Source organism: Thalassophryne amazonica, chromosome 4 (assembly GCF_902500255.1).
Source record: "Thalassophryne amazonica chromosome 4, fThaAma1.1, whole genome shotgun sequence".
NCBI lineage: Eukaryota > Metazoa > Chordata > Actinopteri > Batrachoidiformes > Batrachoididae > Thalassophryne > Thalassophryne amazonica.
Window position 1 is genome coordinate 81,324,015 of NC_047106.1, and position 24,624 is coordinate 81,348,638.

At 40.8% G+C, this 24,624-nt stretch overlaps 1 protein-coding gene across 1 annotated transcript in view; it reads right to left on the reverse strand.

Annotated features, from left to right (window-relative positions):
* Positions 1 to 4,367, reverse strand: part of dner (delta/notch-like EGF repeat containing) — a 260,493-nt gene extending 256,126 nt beyond the window's left edge. The window contains exon 1 of the mRNA XM_034168150.1: positions 3,815 to 4,367. Within this exon, the coding sequence (XP_034024041.1) occupies positions 3,815 to 4,099 (285 nt within the window). The 5' untranslated portion in view covers positions 4,100 to 4,367. The remainder of the gene's footprint in view (positions 1 to 3,814) is intronic.
* Between the last annotated feature and the right edge of the window lie 20,257 nt (positions 4,368 to 24,624).

The window sequence follows — 24,624 nt, forward strand, 5'->3', positions numbered from 1 at the left end:
TTTTTATTTACATTTTACACAATGTCCCAACTTCATGGAATTGGGGTTGTATTTATAATATCAAAAGTTACATGAATAATTTTACAATTTTGAAGAAGAATCTGCAAAAGAGAAAAAAAACTTGATGAGTTTCTGCAACTGTAGATACCAAAATTGTAAAATTATTCATGTGACTTTATACAATTATAGACTTTTGATGAGGTTCAAGGCCTCAGTGAACCCCCTGACCAGGTCTGCATAATCATGGGTACACCAAAATTAAGTCTATAACTGTTTTATTATATGGTAAACAAGAAAATTGGGAGTTTGCCAAACATACTAAAACTGAAAAATCAATCTCAAGTTTTAACTCTTTATTATTACTGTCATACTGCACCAACAGGTCCAAAATACTTCATGAGCACAAACTCTAAAGCCCCTTTCACACCGGGGCTGCCTCGAGCTTCCTGTGGTGTCATGATGATGCAGGAATGTCTGCGTCAGGTGCGCGCTGCAGACAGACTGTGTACTCAGATTTATCTTCTAGTTTATATTTGTTGTGCTGAGCTGCAGGACGGCGCTCTGAGTTCTATTATAGTTTATCTTTCCTACTTTGACTGCGAGATGCGTGTGCGAGATGCGCGCGCACCTATCTCACGCGCATATCTCGCACAAAGAACCGTCTGTGAGTAAATGTGGAGATGTCTGGAATTATACTTGATGTGGACATGTGTTGTCTCTGGCAATCGGTCTGTGAGCATGACTTTTATGGACTGTATTTAAACACATTTGTGAGAGAAGACCGAGGACCTGCTGCAGCAGCTGCAGGATTGTGTACACGGCATCGTCATGACGATGCACGATGCAACTCGAAGCGGGCCAAAGTAGGCATTGTATCACGTTATCTCATTGGTCGTTATCGATAGAAGGCGCCGCTCGATTGGCTAGCGCTACGCTGCATGCGAGGTGTACTCGACTCCACCAGCAGTCAACTCTGCATGTGGTACAGCTCAGAAAGTGGCAAATGGGCCAATCAGAAGTTGGCAAAATCACATATCACATATAATAATTGATATTATAAATATTTGAAACCAAGGAGTGTTTTTGTGTTCACTTTGTATATAGATATACATATGGGCCGATAAGAGGCTGTGCTGCCCCTATTGGTAAATACTGCTAATCTGAGTTATTACCATTCGCCTCGTTGAATGGTTTGTTCTAGCTTTCACCTCATGAAATATTTGTACCAGTGAACTCATAAACATTCATTATTTGTATAATGTTTGCTAATCCATATTAGTTTGGTGCAAATTTGTAGTTTTCCTGAATTACACTGACTGACTGGAAGAAAATTTGCTGAGTCTTTGAATTTCTGTGATGATATCAGTTATCTTGTCCTTGCTGTTTGTTCTGTTTCATTTGCTTGTATTTCATTTTACACTCCGATATAAATGTTTTTGATTCATATCACCTAATATTAAATATTTCAGTGTAACATTGACTCTGCCTGAAGCTGGCCTACCACTGAGCTGAGAGAAGCTAATCTGAGCACCTGATTTATATTCTTCCTTTCAGCTGTTATGATGCTTTTGTTATTTGTGCAATTTTGAGCGTCATTGCATCAGAACTGATATTGAATGGTGACAGACTGCATTAATCCTCCTCCACACTCAGTGTTTAAATACACACACTAGAGCACCACATTAATACATCATTTACTGCAACCTTAGCTTTGCAAACCAAACTTTGATATTGTGGATTAAAAAAGGAACACATCCAAATTCTTTTATCAACCACTGCTGCACACTGACATGATACAGTTTTCAGTTGCATCCCAGTGCTGCTGCTCCACTCTCCTGTTGCCATAGCAACGCAGCACCTTTCTCTACATCTCAGTGACAGAACACACTCTCATTAAAAACCATCCTTAAAAACAACGCAGAGAAAGAATGCAGTCACACGCATCATCTCCAGGCACGCAAAAAAGTACATATGTCTGTTCATTGCACACGTTAGAGATCCCTGTATGAACGCAATGAGCAAAAGCCAACGCAATATTTTGGGCAGAAAACTTGTGCACGCAGGAGATAATACGGTTTTCCTCAAGTGATTTGGCTGCATTTCTGCAACCTTTTTAATGTGCTAGTAACTGTAAGTGTTTGTGAAATTTATGCATGCAGCACAGCATCAAATGGTGTACCTTTAAATGTGCGCGTCTTTCAAAATTACATCAGTGGTTCATGAAAATAATCCATGTCATCAGAAGGAATAATCACTTTCTGATATCTCAAAGTAAAGCAGTCAAAATGATTAGACATGTTTAAATTATGGTGCACTCCTGAGTAATGCATGGTACTGTAACAACAGCAGCAACAACACCAATAATAATGCATTTTATATGAATACTGCTGTCATGCATCCATTTCAAAGTGCTTTATCATTAGCAAAACTTTAAAAAGTTTGTTAAACGCCAGAAAAAATTGCTGCAATGACACACACACACACCAAAAAACCAAACATGAAAATGAGAAATGCTTTTTGTTTGTTTGTTTTTAAATTATACAAGGCCATAATTGTAGAACCATGTATTCATAATAATAACAAAATTTACTGATTTAAAAAAATGTCCACTGAGTCTAAATTTAAAAGATTCAGTAGAATCTGATTATATTATATTATATTATATTATATTATATTATATTATATTATATTATATTATATTATATTATATTATATTATATAGTGTAGATGCACCAACAGCAAATGTTCTATAGCCTGCTGACTTCTTTTTCCGGAACACACAGTGAGCCTAAATCCTGACACTACAGGACACGTTCCACAGATAAGGGGGTGCACAACCATTCAATATGTTATATGTAAACAACAAAACCATAAAGGCTGCTCTGACGTGCACAGCAAGGCTAACTTTGGAGCAAAATTATCAACTTTCCTGTTTCTTGGTTACTTCAAATAAATCCTCTCTGCAGGACAACAAAGGATATTGAAAAGATTTGTTGTTGAATAATACAACAGTGCTGTAAATAGACAATGCAACACAAATAGTGGAAATATGCCAGTACAACAAAATCAGAATAAAGGAAGTAAAGATGCAGTACATGACTTTATATTCTGACCCTGCTGTGTATCTGGCAACAAATTCTCTCTGACAACACAAAACAGGCAGGAAAAAATCCACACACTTTTTTTGATCCAAGCCTCAGAGATTTCCTCAACATCTATTGTGTGGGCAGTACCAAGCAACGGTATTTGATTATGAGACTAGTTTACCCACACATGCTGGTACCACAACTCCTTCACTCACGAATAGACAGGAAATAGAGAAGACATATTCTGATGGTTATATGGTGAGATACACTCTGAGTACTTGTCCAGTTGTTGTTGGGAGTAAACAGAAACAAGGTGTATAAGAGTAATAATTGGGTCTATTGTTATAGTTTGCATAAATGTGCAGTATAATAAGCAATCAGAAATGTGAACAAGTGCTGTTATCATTTGGAGGTTTTCACATAGTCTTTTCAAAATGTTGGTATATACGTATTATATTTGACAACTGGACCAAAGTAACTAAGTACCTCCCATTATAACTCTGAAACATGAGCATGTAAATCAAACACTATTTTAAAAACTCAAGAACCCACTTGAATAACCCCAAAATAAAACTGTTTTTTTTACCCTCTTCTCCACATATTTAGTATACTGACTGCTGGTAAAGTGTGAGTTTCTCAAGCAGCACCCAAGGAATCCAAATTGTCAACAAGCAGCAGATATTTCATTATAAGATGTTGTAAGATAAATTTTTAAAAAGTGTTTGCACCTCACAGTTGCGTCCAGTGAAGCCATGGCTGCATGTACAAGTGTACTCCCAGGTGTCTTGAGGTGTCCCAGCAGGTGACACTACCAAGCACAAGCCCCCGTTGAGACAGGGTCGGCCTTCACAGGGGTCGGGGACGAGGGTGGCGGGGGTTGGGGTGGGCTCTGCCGGGGCCGGGGTGTCTGGGGCCAGCTGGAATGGTGAAGGGACAGCACCCATCCTGCTGCTCAGAATCAAGATAAGAAGCATGAGCGGTGAGGGGGCTGCAGGCACACAAAAAACACTCATCCTGGGCCCCTGGTGTCCTCCTCTGCCTGGTCCTCCTCTGGGTGGGTGAGCTCTGTAGTCTCTCTGCTGCTGCTCCTGCTGGTGCGGACTAGACTCTGTGGGCACTGGAGAGCCGGAGCGGAGGAGAGGCAGGCTGTTTGGATGACGAGAGGCAGCCGTGTGCAGGAAAAATGACTTAGAGAGAGCAGATTGGCTGCTGGTGAGGAGGATGAGGGGGAGAAGGATGCAGGAGGAGAGTAATGAGGAGGGGAGGAGTCTTGGTTCTCCCAGTCACAGTGACGCTGATAGCTGACGAAACACACACACACACACACACACACACACCCAGGAGGGGAGGTGATGAGGCTGCCCCTGCAGGAGAAAAGGTACTGGTGGACTCATGAAGGTGGTTCAAAAAAAGTCCAGGACATTTTCAAGGCATCATAATGAGCCGCCTGCACTCCACTCACAAATCATAAAGAGTCAGTTTCACTCTGTGATAGAGTTCAAATAAACCCTGTTGGGAGTGGAACCGCTTCTATTATTGTCTGACAATAAAGTCTATCGATCAGTTACACTGCACGAGTTGTAAAGCTGCCACCCCTTCTGTTTTACACAATGAATGGGTATGAAATGTTAAATCTTAATTAAATTTGAATTGTTGTTCACCATCAGACTTCTTATTCTTTTAAGAAAAACTGAGTTGATCTTGAAAGTACTTACTTTTTAGCTTTGTGTAAATAAAACATATTCATTAAGGATTATAAAATTCAATAGGAGCTCTAAAAAGACTGAAGGCAATATCCAGTTTGCACCACCTCATGGTAATTCTAATACATGGAAGAGGCTGTAGAAACAAATCCAAGGTGATTTCCTAAAAGCTCAAATGATTCTCTTTCGCAATGAGTGTCATCAATTTTGAGCTATCTCACTTCCTTCAGGTTGAAAAATTGGGTTGAAAATGTGTCATTTTCGCAAAAACAACATAAAATTTTCCCACCCTTAATGACATCATAATGACATCATCAGGGGCTTGAGGATCTTTCTCACCCACCCTATTACACACTGTAAAAGATTATGTTTCAGATGAGGGGTTGCCAAAGGCTGTATGTACTATGGTTCCAAAGAATTAGAATAGAATAGAATAGAATAGAATAGAATAGAATAGAATAGAATAGAATAGAGCCTTTACTGCCATTGTACACATATACAACAAAATTTGTCCACTGTATTTAACCCATTGTAATTACAGATTGACACAATCCAACCACGAGGAGCAGTGGGCAGCCACAGTCCGGTGCCCAGGGATCAACTCCAGATGTGGCGATGCTGCCTTGGTCAGGGGCAGAGAAAGAAACCGACCTCTTTTTTCAGTGTACAGTGGATTTTTGTGTGAGTACTTAATGTGTTTTTATGAGCCTGTTGATGAAGACTTTCTTTGACCTTTTTGGGGCAGACAATAAAGTTTATTCTATTCTATTCAATTCTATGTTTTTGATCGTGGGAGAAAACCCATGCAGACAGAAGGAAAACTCCACAAACTCCACACAGAAAGGCGGGAAGGGATCCCACAACCTTCTTGCTGTGAAGCATCAGTGCACCTAGTTTCACAGCATGGACAGGTGCAACTCTAACTGGTTATTATGTTTAGACTACAACACTCCCCTTCCAAATGATCCTGAAAAATCCAACCCTTTGCCACCAGTGCCTGGGTATTTCCTGCTTCTTAGAGTACATCACAGCACCTTTTCCACATTTTGTTAGGTTACAGCCTTATTTCAAAATGGATTAAATTCATTTTTTGCTCAAGGTTCTCTCACAACACCCCATATTGACAACATGAAAAAGGTTTGTGGGTTTTTTTTTTTTTTTTTTTTGCAAATTTATTAAAAATAAAAACTAAGAAACTGCATATACTTTATTACAGCCTCAAGTCTCCTTGAATATGATGCCACAAGCTTGGTGCACCTATCTTTGGGCAGTTTTGCCCATTCTACTTTGCAGCTCCTATCAAGCTCCATCAGGTTGGACAGGGCTGATGGAGCTGTGCACCGTCAGCCCTGAAAATGGCTGTGCACCGACACTCCCTGTTGGACAGGGAGTGTCGGTGCACAGCATTTCTCCAGTGGTGTTCAGTTGGATTCAGGTCTGGACTCTGACTGGGCCACACAAAGACATTCACAGAGTTGTCCTGAAGCCACTCCTTTGATATCTTGGCTGTGTGCTGAGGGTCATTGTCCTGCTGAAAGATGAACCATCACCCAGTCTGAGGTCAAGAGCACTCTGCAGCAGGTTTTTCATCCAGGATGTCTCTGTACATTGCTGCATTCATCTTTTCCTCAATCCTGACTAGTCTCTCAGTTCCTGCCACTGAAAAACATCCCCACAGCATGATGCTGCCACCACCATGCTTCACTGAAAGAATGGTGCCTGGTTTCCCCCAAACATGATGCCTGGCATTCATGCCAAAGAGTTCAATCTTTGTCTCATCAGACCAGCGAATTTTGTTTCTCATGGTCTGAGAGTCCTTCAGGTGCCTTTTGACAAACTCCAGGTGGGCTGCCATGTGCCGTTTATTAAGGAGTGGCTTCCATCTGGCCACTCTACTATACAGGTCTAATTGATGGATTGCTGCAGAGATGGTTGTCCTTGTGGAAGGTTCTCATCTCTCTACAGTGGAATGCTGGAGCTCTGACAAAGTGACCATCGGATTCTCGGTCCCCTCCCTGACTCAGGCCCTTCTTCCCTGATCACTCAGTTTAGATGAGCAGCCAGCTTTAGGAAGAGTCGTGGTGGATCCGAATTTCTTCCATTTACAATGATGGAGGCCACTGTGCTCACTGGGACCTTCAAAGAAGCAGAATGTTTCTGTACTCTTCCCCAGATTTGTGCCTCAAGACAATCCCGTCTCAGAGGTCTACAGACAATTCCTTTGCACAATCACACTATAACACAAGTTTATTATTGTGATTGAATGAAAATATAGTTAAAAAACTTCAAGATGCACATAGAACCTTTATTAGTAAACATACATAACAGTGCCTGCTTCATGACATCTTGGCCTTTATTGTTCCATGCAAGTGCTATGTTAAAAGTCAGACAGCAGATGTCACCATATTTAATTGTATCAAATGCTTCAAAACACTGAACAATTTCAGCATAATTGCTTCATATTGATTCAGTGGTTCAAAAAGCTTCAGTTTCTCCGTCACTAGCTTTGATGTACAACCCCATTTCCAATGAAGTTGGGACGTTGTGTAAAATGTAAATAAAAACAGAATACAGTGATTTGTAAATCCTCTTCAGCCTATATTCAACTGAATACACCACAACGACAAGATATGTAATGTTCAAACTGATAAACTTTATAGTTTTGTGCAAATATTTGCTCATTTTGTAATGGATACCTGCAACACGTTTCAAAAAAGCTGGGACAGTGGTATGTTTACCACTGTGTTACATCACCTTTCCTTCTAACAACACTCAGTAAGCGTTTGGGAACTGAGGACACAAATTGTTGAAGCTTTGTAAGTGGAATTCTTTCCCATTCTTGCTTGATGTACGACTTCAGTTGTTCAACAGTCTGGGGTCTCCGTTGTCATAGTTTGTGCTTCACACATTTGTGCCACACATTTTCAATGGATGACAGGTCTGGACTGCAGGCAGGCCAGTCTAGTACCCCTCACTCTTTTACTACGAAGCCACGCTGTGGTAACACGTGCAGAATGTGGCTTGGCATTGTCTTGCTGAAATAAGCAGGGACGTCCCTGAAAAAGACATTGCTTGGATGGCAGAATGTGTTGCTCCAAATCCTAGCTCTACCTTTCAGCATTGATGGTGCCATGGGCAACTTACACATCTGTGATGGTATGGGGGTGTGTTCATGCCCATAACACACCCCCATACCATCATAGATGCTGGCTTTTGAACGTTGCGCTGGTAACAATCTGGATGGTCTTTTTCCTCTTTTGTCCGGAGGACACGACGTCCATGATTTCCAAAAACAATTTGAAATGTGGACTCATCAGACCACACCACACTTTTCCACTTTGCGTCTGACCATTTCAAATGAGCTCGGGCCCAAAGAAGGCGGAAGCATTTCTGGATGTTGTTGATGTATGGCTTTCGCTTTGCATGGTAGAGTTTTAACTTGCACTTGTAGATGTAGTGACGAACTGTGTTAACTGACTGACAGTGGTTTTCTGAAGTGTTCCTGAACCTACACGGTAAGATCCTTTATACAATGTTGTCAGTTTTTAATCCAGTGCTGCCTGAGGGATCAAAGGTCACGGGCATTCAGTGTTGGTTTTCGGCCTTGCCACTTACGTGTAGAAAGTTATCCAGATTCTCTGAATCTTCTGATTATATTATGAACTGTAGATGATGGAATCCCTAAATTCCTTGCAATTGAACGTTGAGAAACATTGTTGTTCTTAAACTGTTGGACTATTTTTTCATGCATTTGTTCACAAAGTGGTGATCCTTGCCTCATCTTTGCTTGTGAACAGCTGAGCCTTTTGGGGATGCTCCTTTTATACCCAGTCATGACACTCACCTATTTCCAATTAACCTGTTCACCTGTGGAATGTTCCAAACTGTTCTTTGAGCATTCATCAACTTTCCCAGTCCTTTGTTGCCCCTGTCCCAGCTTTTTTGAAACGTGTTGCAGGCATCCATTTCAAAATGAGCAAATATTTGCACAAAAACAAAAAATATATCAGTTTGAACATTAAATATCTTGTCTTTGTGGTGTATTCAATTGAATATAGGTTGAAGAGGATTTGCAAATCGTATTCTGTTTTTTTTTTTGTTTGTTTTTTTGTAACTCTGTTTTATTGTTTTTTTTTACAATTATTGTCCCACAAAGGTAATAGATACAGAACATATGCATATCGCTTCAATTTATACACTCATCTCCAAACTGCAAAAATTATTGTCAGCAAATACATTGACATAATGGAACCACTATTCCCATCTCCTCCCACCCAGGCACCCACCCATCAACCAATAGGTTCATAGGATATGATGTACACTTGTACACAGCAAGAAACCAACATACATACATATAAATTAGACTAAGAATAGAAATTTAACAAATTAATTAATGAAATAATACAGTAATGTAAATAAAAAACTAAAATAAGAAAGAAATAAGTAAATAAAAATAAAAAATAAATAAATAAATGGGGGGTGGGAGATCACTGCGACAATCAATCATGTCTCAGTTCCACCTCATTGTCACGGGGTTCCTGCAACGAGTTGTAAAAGTCTAGAAAAGGCCTCCATAGTTTAAGAAAGGATTGAGAGGAGACTTTAAGTGTATATTTAATTTTTTTCTCATTTTAAGAAATACATACTATCCTTAACCCAACGAGAGAAAGATGGAGGAGCTGGTTGTTTCCAACTGAAAAGGATTAAGCGTCTCGCCTGGAGTGTGGTAAAGGCTACAACTACATGTGCTTTAGTGGGTAAGACAGCCCAAGATGCCTCTGGAGTTAGACCAAAAAGGGCACAGATTGGATCAGGATCTGGGTTCCAAACATCTCACTAAAGGCTTTAAAAATGCTTGACCAAAAGTGGGAGAGGTTCAGGCACAGCCAGAACATGTGCATTAGGTCTGCTGGTTGAGTTCAACATCGGGGGCATAATGGGTTAACATTCGGATTGATCTTTGCCAGCCTGGCCTTGGTAAAGTGAGCTCTATGTACCAACTTTAGTTGGATTAAACTGTGCTTAGCAGACATAGATGATGTGTGTATTAGTTTTAAGATGGAGTCCCATTGATCGTCTCTGAAAACTATTCCAAGATCAGAATCCCAAGCCTTCCATAAATTTTCAGTGGAGTGTGGGTTAATGTTCTGGATGAGATCATAGATCTGGGTTACAAGCCCTCTCTGATCTGATTTCAGTTCCAGAATGTATTCAGTGTGTGATTTTTTTGGGGGGGTTATGTGAAAATGAAGTAAATGTCTTTTGTACGAAGCTCCTTACCTGTAAGTAACAGAAAAAATGGCTCTTAGGTAAATCGTAGGTTTGGGATAGTTGAGAGAAAGACATAAATACAACCCCTGGCAAAAATTATGGAATCACCGGCCTCGGAGGATGTTCATTCAGTTGTTTAATTTTGTAGAAAAAAAAGCAGATCACAGAGATGGCACAAAACTAAAGTCATTTCAAATGGCAACTTTCTGGCTTTAAGAAACACTATAAGAAATCAAGAAAAAAAAACTGGCAGTCAGTAACGGTTACTTTTTTAGACCAAGCAGAGGGAAAAAAATATGGACTCACTGAATTCTGAGGAAAAAAATTATGGAATCATGAAAAACAAAAGAACGCTCCAACACATCACTAGTATTTTGTTGTACCACCTCTGGCTTTTATAACAGTTTGCAGTCTTTGAGGCATGGACTTAATGAGTGACAAACAGTACTCTTCATCAATCTGGTTCCAACTTTCTCTGATCGCTGTTGCCAGATCAGCTTTGCAGGTTGAAGCCTTGTCATGGACCATTTTCTTCAACTTCCACCAAAGATTTTCAATTGGATTAAGATCCGGACTATTTGCAGGCCATGACATTGACCCTATGTTGTTGGGAAAGTGTACCCACAACAGGGGGCGTAAATGAACGGACAATGAAAATGCCAAAAGATAACAATTTAATGTTGTGAAAATGTGCACAACGGAATACAGATACTACTTTTAGGTAACAGTCAATTGAACAACAGGTGACGTGTGGGCAGGCTCGAGGACAGGAGACGCCTGTCCAGAGAAGAGCCGGGCCCCACACGATTTCCACTGCCAACGGAGACCTGCAACACACCGGAGCCACCAAGTCCTGAGTCCCCAGGTGGCCACTGCCTCCAGCTGTCGGATCGGGTACTGCTGGCAGGAAGCACAAACAAGTTATGTGGGTGTGTGAACACCCAGCAACAGTCAGTAAACTCACAGTTCCTTTCCTGAGGGATAAGTCCTCCACTCCCGGGTAGCAGGAAAACACAGTACGTGCAGTGCCAACTGTAACACTTAAGAAATTTAGGAGTGGAATCGCCAACTCCTCCAAATTCCTACAAACCAGCTCCAAGCTGAAAGTGACAGAAGGTTACAACTGCAAAACGTTCAGAAGCAATGATGTGCGTACGACACAGAAAAAGGCTGAGAGGTTACCTGTCGGGTAAGCTGATTTCTCAGCAGGGATGTGGTGTCACTACCAGGCTTTTATGGAGGATGGTGATGATGGATTGATGACAGCTGTCAGCTCCGGGCTCCTGGTGCTCCTGGTGGGCGACTGCGCCCTCTGGTGCCTGAAGCCCGCCTTCAGACAGGGCGCCCTCTGGTGTTGGGCCAGCAGTACCTCCTCTACTGGCGGCCCACACAACATATGTGTCTTTTTGCAAGGAATGTTTTCAGTTTTTGCTCTATGGCAAGATGCATTATCATCTTGAAAAATTATTTCATCATCCCCAAACATCCTTTCAATTGATGGGATAAGAAAAGTGTGCAAAATATCAACGTAAACTTGTGCATTTATTGATGATGTAATGACAGCCATCTCCCCAGTGCCTTTACCTGACATGCAGCCCCATATCATCAATGACTGTGGAAATTTACATGTTCTCTTCAGGCAGTCATCTTTATAAATCTCATTGGAACGGCACCAAACAAAAGTTCCAGCATCATCACCTTGCCCAATGCAGATTCGAGAATCATCACTGAATATGACTTTCATCCAGTCATCCACAGTCCACGATTGCTTTTCCTTATCCCATTGTAACCTTGTTTTTTTCTGTTTAGGTGTTAATGATGGCTTTCATTTAGCTTTTCTGTATGTAAATCCCATTTCCTTTAGGCGGTTTCTTACAGTTCGGTCACAGACGTTGACTCCAGTTTCCTCCCATTCGTTCCTCATTTGTTTTGTTGTGCATTTTCAATTTTTGAGACATATTGCTTTAAGTTTTCTGTCTTGACGCTTTGATGTCTTCCTTGGTCTACCAGTATGTTTGCCTTTAACAACCTTCCCATGTTGTTTGTATTTGGTCCAGAGTTTAGACACAGCTGACTGTGAACAACCAACATCTTTTGCAACATTGCATGATGATTTACCCTCTTTTAAGAGTTTGATAATCCTCTCCTTTGTTTCAATTAACATCTCTCGTGTTGGAGCCATGATTCATGTCAGTCCACTTGGTGCAACAGCTCTCCAAGGTGTGATCACTCCTTTCTAGATGCAGACTAACGAGCAGATCTGATTTGATGCAGGTGTTAGTTTTGTGGATTAAAATTTACAGGGTGATTCCATAATTTTTTCCTCAGAATTGAGTGAGTCCATATTTTTTTCCCTCTGCTTGGTCTAAAAAAGTAACCGTTACTGACTGCCACAATTATTTTCCTGATATCTTATAGTGTTTCTTAAAGCCAGAAAGTTGCCATTTGAAATGACTTTAGTTTTGTGTCATGTCTGTGATCTGCTTTTTTTCTACAAAATTAAACAACTGAATGAACATCCTCCGAGGCCGGTGATTCCATAATTTTTGCCAGGGGTTGTATGTCTTTTATATACAAGTCACAAATTGACAAGATCCCTTTGTTAAACCACATATTGAATGCAGGATCAGTGCAAGAGGGAATGAACATGTGATTTGACCTGACAGGAGAGAGAGCAGAAGGCCCCTGAAGCCCAAAATGTCTTCGAAATCGATTAGCTGGATTGATTAACTATTGCATTTGAGCTCAGAGTATTGCTTATAAGGGGCAAGGCCGCAAAAATGACTGAGCCTAGATGATGTTGGCATGATGAAAGCTCCAATTGTGCCCAGTCTACTCTGTGGCCAGGTCATTTTCCGACCAATTAACTAATTTCTGGATGTTCCATGGCAAATAATAAGAAATCAAATTCGGCAGCGTCAGTCCTCCAGAACACTTTCATCCTTGGAGGTGAGTCTTACTAATACGGCTAGGTTTGTTTGCCCATATGAAAGAGACAATGGCTTTATCAAGTGTTTTAAAGAAAGATTTTTAAATTAAAATTGGGATGTTTTGAAAAAGATATAAAAATTTTTTGGCAAGACTGTCATTTTAATAAGGTTAACACGTCCTGCTATTGACAATGGTAAAGAGGCCCATCAATTCATATCCTGCTTACATTTATTAAAGACAACGATGAAGTTTTTCTTAAAGGTATCAGAGAAGGAGCAAGTGACCTTAATTCCCAGGTATTTAAGGCCACTTTGGACCCTTTAAAGGGGAAAAGATTAGAGGGAATTTCATCTGCCTTAGAGTTTAGGGGGAGGAGTTCGCTCTTTTGCAAATTCAGCTTATATCCAGAAACCTTTCCAAACTGTTTCAAAATATCTGAAATGCAGGGGATAGATGGAATTGGGTCGGAAACATATAGGAGCAGATCGTCTGCATAAAGAGAAGTTTTAAACTCTAAGCCCTCCTGCTGTATACCTTTAAAGTCCTTACAATGTCGCAATGCAATCGTCAAGGTCTCAATGGCCAATGCAAAAAGGAGAGGGGACAGAGGACATCCCTGTCTTGTCCCCCATCTGAGAGGGAAGTAACCAGATTGAGAATTATTAGAGATCACCGACACCAGCGGGGAAGAGTAAAGCAACCTGACCCATGCTATGAACTCCTCTTTAAGGCCAAACTTTTGAAGAGTAAAAAAATAAATGTTCCCATTCGGCCCGGTCAAAGGCCTTTTCAGCATAGAGTGAAATTACTACCTTGGGGCATGTTGACTGGGTTGAGTGTACAATATTGAATAACTTTCTCAAATTGGAGTAAGAGTGTAGGCCTCGTATGAATCCTGTCTGATCAGGTGAAATAATATCGGGGATCACACTCTCTAGGTGCTTGGCCAACACTTTGGATAATATTTTAAAATCAAGATTTAACAAAGAAATTGGACAATACAATGTACAGAAGAGTGGATCTTTATCTTTCTTTGCTAATAGAGAAACTGAGGCCTGTCTCAGTGTCACAGGAAGGGTACCTAGAGCGAGTGCTTCACTAAACATAGATTGGTGAATTTGTGCTGGTAGGTGGGCGAACCTTTTGTAGAATTCACACGTAGACCCATCAGGGCCGAGTGGCTTGTTATTTTGCATGGAATTAATAGCTGCAATAATTTCAGAAGTGGAAATATCTGCACTCACTTTAGTATTTTGGACCTCCAACACGCTAGGGATTGTTAGGTTTTTGAAGAAGTTGTGAGCAAGGACAGAGTCACCACTGCATTCTGATGTATAAAGCTCAGAGTAGAACTGAGAGAAAGCTTTATTTCTGTCATCATGATCATTATCTCACCTGTATGTGACTGGCTCTTTGTGATCGAGTGAGCAGCTACTACCTGACTAACTTGCAGAGCTCATAGTCTATTGAACATATCACACCCATTTTGGCATCTTTGCACTGGCTCCCTGTCTCTGTGAGAGCAGATTTTAAGGTTTTGCTATTGACTTATAAGGTTGTTCATGGACTGGTGCCATCTTATCTGGCTGATCTGGTGGAACTCTCAGTGCCAACCCGGGCTTTGTGGTCGCAGGATGTGGGACTTCTCTGTGTTCCCAGGGTGAAGAAGAAGTCAGCAGGTCAGAGAGCCTTTTCGTATCATGCACCCACCCTGTGGAACAGTCTTCCTGGAACCGTGAGGCAGTCTGAGTCCATGAACATTTTTAAGTCAAGACTGAAAACCTGTCTTTATTCGTTTTTATTTTATTTATGTATTTGAATTTTTTTTTTTTCATTTTTAATTATTTATTAAATTTTATGTTGACTTGTTTTATGTAAGGCGCCTTGAGACGGCTTTTGCTGAAATGAAATGAAATTAAATTAAGTATTTGTGATATTTGTTTGGAAGTTCTGAGAAATATAAGTTAAGTTTTACTTCATCATGTGTCCAAGTTTCAGATACAGGGAGATCTTCCCCTGTTGGTGAGAGCTAGTAACATTGGAAATGTGAGACTAAACCACACCCATGTTAATACCCACAAGGTATTAAAAGTGTTGTATGACTCATTTTAGGGCCTTTTACAAGATGGACACTGTCTGTGAGGGTCCCAAGACTGGTTTCTAATGTGACCTTGAATAAACTCAAAATGAGGAATACAATGGTTTGGTTTTTGGTAAGGGGCAGAATCTTACATAAAAGAACCGGGTAAAAATAACAGGCGGTTTGGAAGATCCAAGTTAAGTTGTAAAACACTGTGATCTTATATAACAATACTGGCATATGAACAAGTTTTGACATTCGGTAAAAAGCCTATTATCCAGTGAAAAATAATCTATGCGGGTGTAGGTGTGGTGTACATTTGAGAAAAAAGAATAAGTTCTAGTGTTAGGAAATTGAAATCTCCAAACATCTGAAAAGCCACATTGACACATGAAATCATTCACAACTCCTGCAGACCTAGAAAGACTCCGAGGTTTAGTTGATGACCTATCCAAGGTGGCATCCAGTACAAGATTGAAATCCCCTCCTATTATAAGATATCCATTATCAATCTTGGGTATCATCAGAAATAGTTTTCCAAAAAAATTACTGTCATCACAGTTTGGTGCCTATAAGTTCACTTAGACTACAGGATTGGCAAAGAGTTGTCCAGCAACAAAGACATATCACCCATTAAAGGGAAAGGGAATATGTTGTGTGGGCCGCTGAAGAGGAGGTACTGCTGGCCCACCACCACCAGATGGCGCCCTGCTTGGAGTGCGGGCTCCAAGCACGAGAGGGCGTCGGAGCCGCTGGAGGTGACAGCTGTCATCAATCAACACCAGCTGTCACCCATCACCACCACTATAAAGACCGGACTGCAACTCCACCTCCTCACAGAGAAATCGTCTACCATACAGGTAATTTTCTCTGCTGAACAAAAACATTGTGTAATAGTCTGAACTTCTTTTGCAGCCTTTATCCTGTGGTGTTTGCCTTATCTGTGGGATTGGCGTTTGGTGTGATCAGCGACGGCTTCGCTTCACACTCCAACCAGATAAGTGGTTAGACAGGAGCTGCACGAGTGTGTGATTGGAGGTGGAGGTTCTCCCTCCTTAACTGAACACAGACTGTGGGATTACTGAGTGTGCGGACTCACACTCATCCAGAACTGTTTCTGTTTTCTGCCAGCAGTACCGGGTCTGACTGCTGAAGACAGTGGCCACCTGGGGCGCAGGGCTTGGTGGCTCCGGTGTTCTTCAGGTCCGTTGGTGGTGAGGCTTGTGTGGGTTCCGGCTTCTCTCTCACCGGACGTCTCCTATCTTCGAGCCTGCCACACGTCACCTTTTGTTGGATTGATATAACACATATTTGTATCTGTCTGTATTACGTTGTGTACCTTCACAACATTAAATTGTTACTTTTTGGCTATTCCATTGTCCCTTCATTAACGCCCCCTGTTGTGGGTCCGTGTCACGACACTTCCCCAACAGAATATTTTTATTTAATATATGCAGCTGTCCCTCTGGCCTTTGAATTAAATTTTGAATGGAATACTTGACCGTCCCAGCTTCATTTGAGACTGGCAACGTTTGCATTACATAGGTTTCTTGTAAAAATGCTACATCTAAATTCAGCTGCTGCAAATAAGACAAATCTTTTTGTCTTTTAACTGGGTTACTGACCCCTTTACCATTCAAGGATATGAACTTGGTGGGATTATCAGTTACCTTTTTATGATGACTACTCATACCAGTTTAAGAGAGCATGGTAAAGCAGGATAGTTTGACGGCAAAAGGGTGTCCCGTCTGAGTGATGTGCAGTAACAAAATAAAGAGGGGAAAAAAATTAATGATAACTTAAATGACAAAAAGTAATACTCCACCCGCTTGCACATAAGTCTATGAAACCTCTACCTACTTTGTGCTTAACTTTCTGGCACTTTAAACCCAGTCACTTTGTAAATCTTTCTCTTGAAATACTGAAAAAAGGAGTTGGAGCGTGATGAACCATTACAGTGCATGTATCCAACCTATAGTATCACAATATTAACACCGTCGACAGGAAAACAGCAATTAACCAGCAATGACAAAACTGGGAGTGTATTATCAGATGTCATTAAGACATACAGTAAGAGCATAACCACAGCAAGTCTTTGAAGATGAATGTTTTTTTAAACTTTTAAGTAGAAAACAGTAGAAAAAGCAATGCGCTTCTACACAAGTGTCTGAAAATATGTAAACAGAAAGCGCTCGGATCATAGCCACCAAGTGTAGGCAACAACTTATAGCTAAAATAAACCTCTGGCTATATCCAGCGCAAAAAAACAAAAACAAACAACTAAAAAAAAAACAGCGAATTAAGTGTATTCAACTGCCACATGTATCTGTCGTAGGTTATATGTAAGATGTGTCTTTATGCGTCCATCGGCACGGTACACAAAAATAAATGCAGCCACATGTTCTCTTATTCTCAAAGCTTATTAGGATATGATAATCAGTCCTCCATTGTTTGAATTGGCAATGTTATTGACTCACCGGTTTTAAAGGAGGTAAAAGGAGAAGTTGGAGCATGCTTCAGTCCATGTGTAAGTCAGTTATTGTCTTTGTGGGTTGAGATAAGAATGGAGCCGAATAATCTCACCAAGGCCTGAATAAATTCCTCTGGAGGTAAACAGTGGGCAATTTGACCTTGAGGCTAGATAAGCCTGGAGTGTTGTAGCTGAGCAGTGAAAAACACTTTTAGCAGTTCCACTTGAACAACCAAATCCCAATTATGAATTAAGAATATTCCCAATTATGAATTAAGAATATTCACCGGCCTCCGAAACCTTCAGCTTCAACTGCAAGGCACACATCGGCTCCAAGGTGTCATCCAATTTGCATCTGAGTTCAAGAGTCAATGCAGTCTGAGAATGCACTGCCTTGCCAACCTCGTTAATCATGATGGACAAGCGAGGGCCCATGGTTCTTGATGCCGCTGTCTTGCCAGTTTTCCTGTAGATCAGGGCAGCACATAAGCCAAAAGTACCATCCCTGTTTCCACGAGACCAAAAATGAATAAATCCTCGACATCCTCAACGGAGAAAGGCGCCAAGCATGCAACACTCCAAGACCCCCAGGAGTCGAGGACATAGCCCGCAGGAAACGTTCCATCTGGGCAGGTAGGATCCCCCGGTCCTGACCTTCTTGTAGAAAAAATGGTGTCAATAGCGTTCAGAGACCAGCTGATCAATTCCATGGTTAATCCAATAGTAGTCCAGTAGATCCAGAATCCAATATAGTTTTGAGGAATTCACAATCTGGTGAAGTAGGGACTTGAAGGTTAAAGGCAGAGAGATAAGGGAGAGTGGAGGAGATGCGACTGCCCTCGTCGGAGTCTCCGACGAGGGCGGTTTGATATAGTCTGATTATTGATTGAAAATGTTTGATTATTGACTGAACATAATCAGCAAATATCAGTTATTACATGACAGCTGATATACGCTTCATAGAAAACATTTCACTCATAAATAACACAACTTTGTAACTGACATGCTCAACATAATTAATACAATGCCTCAAACCATTGATATGATTGTGTATTTAAATAATATAACTGTCCATTTGGTTTTTAACTGAACATTATCATAAGGTAGAGTCGAAAGGCCTATGGATTGTAACATGTACAGCTAATATATGTTTTAGAAAAAAATCACTCACGTTACATGTGCACCTATATAATTATTATTGTTATTATTATTATCATCCAACCCTGGTGGTTGGCGGGGCTGTGGCACTTCCATGTCATATATCCTACAGAGTTAGAAGGTGATCATATATTACAGCGGTGAGATACGTTCAGCTCCAGTAGCACATGGTGCCTTTGGTTTGATAGCCACTGTTCAAGTTCACTGTACATAATAAAGCTTGCAACATACATATCAACAGTTCCTTTGCGCTCTGGGGGGTTGACATTGGAGGTGGACATTTTTATACATGGCACATGCAGGTCATCCCGGCAGGTTTTGCTGTGCCCTATCCATCTTAAGGTTCCCTCGTACGCACTCAAATCATTTTGGATCCGGTTTTTCCACCATCACAATATGTAAATTGTGGTCAGATGGTGCTCAGATTGCACATGGACTGCCATCAGATAGGTGTCCCATCTTGACTGTGCCCAGAGGGTTTTGAGTATGTGCAACACACTCGGGGCTGCCAGCCGATTGGGACCAACTGTGTGGACTCTCGTAGGTTGTCTGGACACTTTTTGGATGTGTGACGGGGGTAAAACTGTGGATTTTCCCCTAAGGTGTTCTAGCAGGAATGTGAAACATAAGACCACGAATCATGAATATGTGCGAAACATAATACAAATCCTGAAGAAATTTGCATTTGCGAGATGTGCATTTACTTTTCATGAGATATTTTTTTAGTATTCATGTTTTGCACTTCACAGTTTGGAGATGATTCACATTTTGGGAGTCAACACAAGGGTTTCTTTCTTGGATTGTAGCCTCTCAATTTATAGCAATGTAAAATTTACTTGAATGCAAACAGTAACATCATTGTTCCACCAGCTTCCAGTTCATGGCCTGTGATTGTCGGTGGTTCTTCTGTTTACTGACCAGTAGAACAAATGACTTTGGAGGTGAGGGTGACAGATTTGGCTTTCTTTTAGATCTTTGCTCAACAAGAACCACTGCATGATGTTATTGGGATGTGGAGCTGATCACAGCCAAGCTTCCAACTGGCACTTTGAACAGGCATGCTGGGGGAGGAGAGACCTGCCGTGGGCCCTTCTGGCAATAAGCTGCTACTAAGTGCTTTCGTTGCTATTTGCTTTCTCAAATGAACACTGAACTTGTTTGACTTTCCCATTGTTCGTGTGTTGGTCAATTCAATGAGTGCCATCAAACAAACCCTTTGGGGGTTTGCACTGAGACACTACGACTGAAATCAATCATGATTGCTATTATGAAATTAAGAGAGATTGGCAAATTCAAAGACATTTCGGAACATTCATTATCACTGAATTAAATAAGTGGAAGTGGGTGTATCATTAGACCCTGTGTTAAGTTCAGGACATCCAAAAACAATATGAAACCTGCACAATATAATCTTTTATTTTCTTAAAGAACTGTATGTTGTAGAAGCATTCTGCCTCAGGAAAAGAACAGTTCAAAGAAAGAAATGCTTTCCAAACTTAATACCCATTACTATATTGGATGATGTTGAAATTGAGGATGGCCCAGTGGTTGTTCAAGCAATAGCAAAGATTTCGTGTCTGCTACCTACAACGCGCGTGGAATGTCTTAAACCTAAACCTACTTCTAGGCATCTTATATATGCTGCTCTGGAACCACCCCTAAACCCAAACAGTTCAACTGTCAACCCCACTGAGGTCCTTAGACTGGGTCTCATTAACATAAGATCACTGTCCTCAAAATCATTGTTGATCAATGATCTAATTATTGATCGTCACTTAGATATGATTGGGCTATGTGAAACCTGGCTTAAACCTACAGCTGTCCTCCCCTTAAATGAGGCCTGCCCACCAGCTTATACATTTAGTCATGTCCCTTGTGATACGAAGCAAGGTGGGGTTTTGCTCTTATTTATAAATCTAGGTTTAGCATATTAGCTGTTGGGGGTTACAAATATCACTCATTTGAGCATCTGATTCTCTGCTCTGCTCAGGATATTACACATTGCCAAGGTCAGAAGAATAAAAATCAGCCGTATTACTTTGTCACTGTATATAGGCCTCCTGGCCCATATTCTGAATTCTTAGATGAATTTGGTGCGTTCATCTCCAACTTGTCACCTAGTGTAGATAACATTCTGATCATTGGTGACTTTAACATTCATATAAACAAGCCTTCTGATCCCCTCTGCAAATCATTTATGGAAATTGTGGATGCATTAGGATTTTGGCAATGCATTCGGGATTCGATGCACATTAGTGGAAATACCCTGGATCTGGTTCTCGCATGTGGTATTGCTGTCACGAATATTGACATCATGCCTCTTACATCAGTGGTGTCTGATCACTCACTTATTAAGTTTACAGTTTCGCTGCCGTGTTTAGTGGAACAACAACCTTATATATCTTTACGGCGATGCATCAACTCCTCAACTAAGACTGAACTCGAAGCTAGACTGCCTGATGTCTTAGCTTCACATTTGACAAATACCCAGTCAGTAGACAGACTTGTGGATAATTTAAACTCAGTGCTCAAAACTACACTCGACATGATTGCACAACCTGTTAAAACCGCGCTCCCCCAAATCACAGTCACCTTGGTTCAATGATTATCTGCGTGACCTCAAGCATAAAGCAAGAGGTCTAGAACGGAAATGGCGTCGTTCAAAATTAGAAGTATTTCACCTTGCGTGGCGTGATGCTATCTTAGACTATAAGCATGCATTATTGGCTACAAAGCGGACTTACTACTCTGATTTGATCAACAAAAACAAGCATAACTCAAAGTTCTTGTTCGACACGGTGGCAATACTTTTGCATGGACAACCACCTGTAGTTCACTCTCCTTTTACAGCACAAGATTTCCTGGATTACTTTGGAAAGAAAATAGAAGACATCAGGTTAAACATATCCTGGCATGCCTTAATCCAGCCACTACACCCTGCTATTGATGTGGGCGCCACTACTGAAGTATTACCTAGATTTACAGAATTTGACAGTATCTCACTAGGCATGCTGACAAAACTCATAATGTCAACAAAAAGCACAACCTGTTTATTTGATCCTATACCAACAAAACTGTTTAAGGACCTATGGCCCACTCTTGGGCCAACTGTGCTGGAAATGATTAATCTTTCTGGATCTGTTCCTAAATGTTTCAAATCTGCAGTGATTAAACCATTACTTAAGAAACCTAATCTTGACCCTAGTGTATTGACAAACTATCGGCCGATATCAAATCTATCATTTTTCTCTAAAATTCTGGAAAAAGTGGTGTCACGGCAGCTCGTAGACTATCTTACTGAGAATAATCTCTTTGAGCCACTGCAGTCTGCTTTTAGAAAATATCATTCCACAGAGACGGCTCTCACTAAAGTGGTGAATGATCTTCTGCTTACAATGGATTCGGACAACATCTGTTGCTGTTAGATCTCAGTGCTGCATTTGATACAGTGGATCATTATATTCGACTTGATAGGCTGGAAAAACATTTTGGGATTACTGAGAGTGCCCTTGCATGGCTGACGTCATACTTGACCAGTCGTTCTGTGTTTTGTACAATAACACTACCTCTAACCTTAGTGACATGAAATTTGGGGTTCCACAGGGGTCTGTCTTAGGCCCCCTGCTTTTCTCCCTTTATATAGCACCCATTGGGCACATATTGTGGCGTTTTGTGATTACCTTTCACTGCTATGCAGATGATAGTTATACATGCCAATAACTGCTGGTAATCTCGTTCACATAAAATCCTTAGATTGCCTTGCAGCAGTGAGAAGTTGGATGTCTAGAAACTTCCTATTTTTAAACTCTGATAAGACTGAAATGATGGTTCTTGGTCCAGTGAGACATCGGCATCAATTTGACCAGTTAACGCTCAGCCTCGGCTCATGTGTCATACATCACACTGACAAAGTGAGGAACCTTGGGGTAATTTTTGAGCCTTCGTTGTCCTTTGGCCTCCACATTAGAAATATTACTAGGACTGCTTTCTTCCACCTGCGAAATACAGCGAAGATTCGTCCCATCCTGTCTATGGCTGATGCTGAGACCCTGATCCATGCATTTATCTCTTCTAGATTGGACTACTGCAATGTTCTATTTTCTGGTTTACCGCAGTCTAGCATTAGGGGTCTCCAATTGGTTCAAAATGCTGAAGCCAGACTTTTGACACAAAGCAGAAAGTTCGACCACATTACACCCATTTTGGCATCCCTTCACTGGCTTCCTGTCCCAATGAGATCAGATTTTATGGTTCTGCTACTAACCTATAAAAGTATTCATGGACTGGCACCCTCCTACCTAGCTGACCTAATTAAACCTTACGTACCGGCCCGGGCTTTACGTTCTCAGGGTGCAGGACTACTTTGTGTCCCTAAGGTGAATAAGAAGTCTGCGGGTCACAGAGCTTTCTCTTATCGTGCCCGTTCTGTGGAATGATCTCCCTGCATCAATAAAGATTCTGTGGAGACTTTCAAGTCCAGACTTAAGACACACTTATTTTCCCTTTCATATGGCTAGCATACTGGTACAGTTTTATTTTATGCTTTTTACTCTTTTATTAGTAATTTGGAGCAGGCCGCAGCCTCAGCTTTACCTAAATTCTGGGTCTTTCAGTGAAGTTTAGGGCTAGTGGCCGGCGATCACCTTAGTATTTGTTTTTCTTGTTGTTTAATGCTGACAAATTATACAGTATTTCTTGTCTTTCTGATTGTTTTTTCTCTGTTTTAAGGTGCAGCTCCATCCAGAAATGGGAGTTGTGTTCGTGTTGGCGATCCTCCTGTCCTATGTGCCAATTGCATTTCATGTATATTCGTCCGTGAATTGTTCTGTAATTTATGTTTTGTAGCATGGCCCAAGCACAGGGTCACCCCTTTGAGTCTGGTCTGCTTGAGGTTTCTTCCTCAGAGGCAGTTTTTCCTTACCACTGTTGCTCTGGGGGTTGGTAAGGTTAGACCTTACCTGTGTGAAGCGCTTTGAGGCAACTTTGTTGTGATTTGACGCTATATAAATGAAAATAAATTGAAAATGACTGAAAGTCCAAATTACCATAGCAGATGTATTTAAACGTCTGACCATAGTTTCATATACTATGAATGATAGGCTATTAATTTGAAATTTATGTATGCAACTTGTTTGTATGGCTTCAGGTTCACATCAGTACAAATGCAAAAGTTCTTTGTACATGTACAACCCCTGGCAAAAATTATGGAATCACCGGCCTCGGAGGATGTTCATTCAGTTGTTTAATTTTGTAGAAAAAAAGCAGATCACAGACATGACACAAAACTAAAGTCATTTCAAATGGCAACTTTCTGGCTTTAAGAAACACTATAAGAAATCAAGAAAAAAGATTGTGGCAGTCAGTAACGGTTACTTTTTTAGACCAAGCAGAGGAAAAAAATATGGACTCACTCAATTCTGAGGAATAAATTATGTTATCACCCTGTAAATTTCCATCCCCAAAACTAACACCTGCATCAAATCACATCTGCTTGTTAGTCTGCATCTAAAAAGGAGTGATCACACCTTGGAGAGCTGTTGCACCAAGTGGACTGACATGAATCATGGCTCCAACACGAGAGATGTCAGTTGAAACAAAGGAGAGGATTATCAAACTCTTAAAAGAGGGTAAATCATCACACAATGTTGCAAAAGATGTTGGTTGTTCACAGTCAGCTGTGTCTAAACTCTGGACCAAATACAAACATGGGAAGGTTGTTAAAGGCAAACATACTGGTAGACCAAGGAAGACATCAAAGCGTCAAGACAGAAAACTTAAAGCAATATGTCTCAAAAATCGAAAATGCACAACAAAACAAATGAGGAACGAATGGGAGGAAACTGGAGTCAACGTCTGTGACCGAACTGTAAGAAACCGCCTAAAGGAAATGGGATTTACATACAGAAAAGCTAAACGAAAGCCATC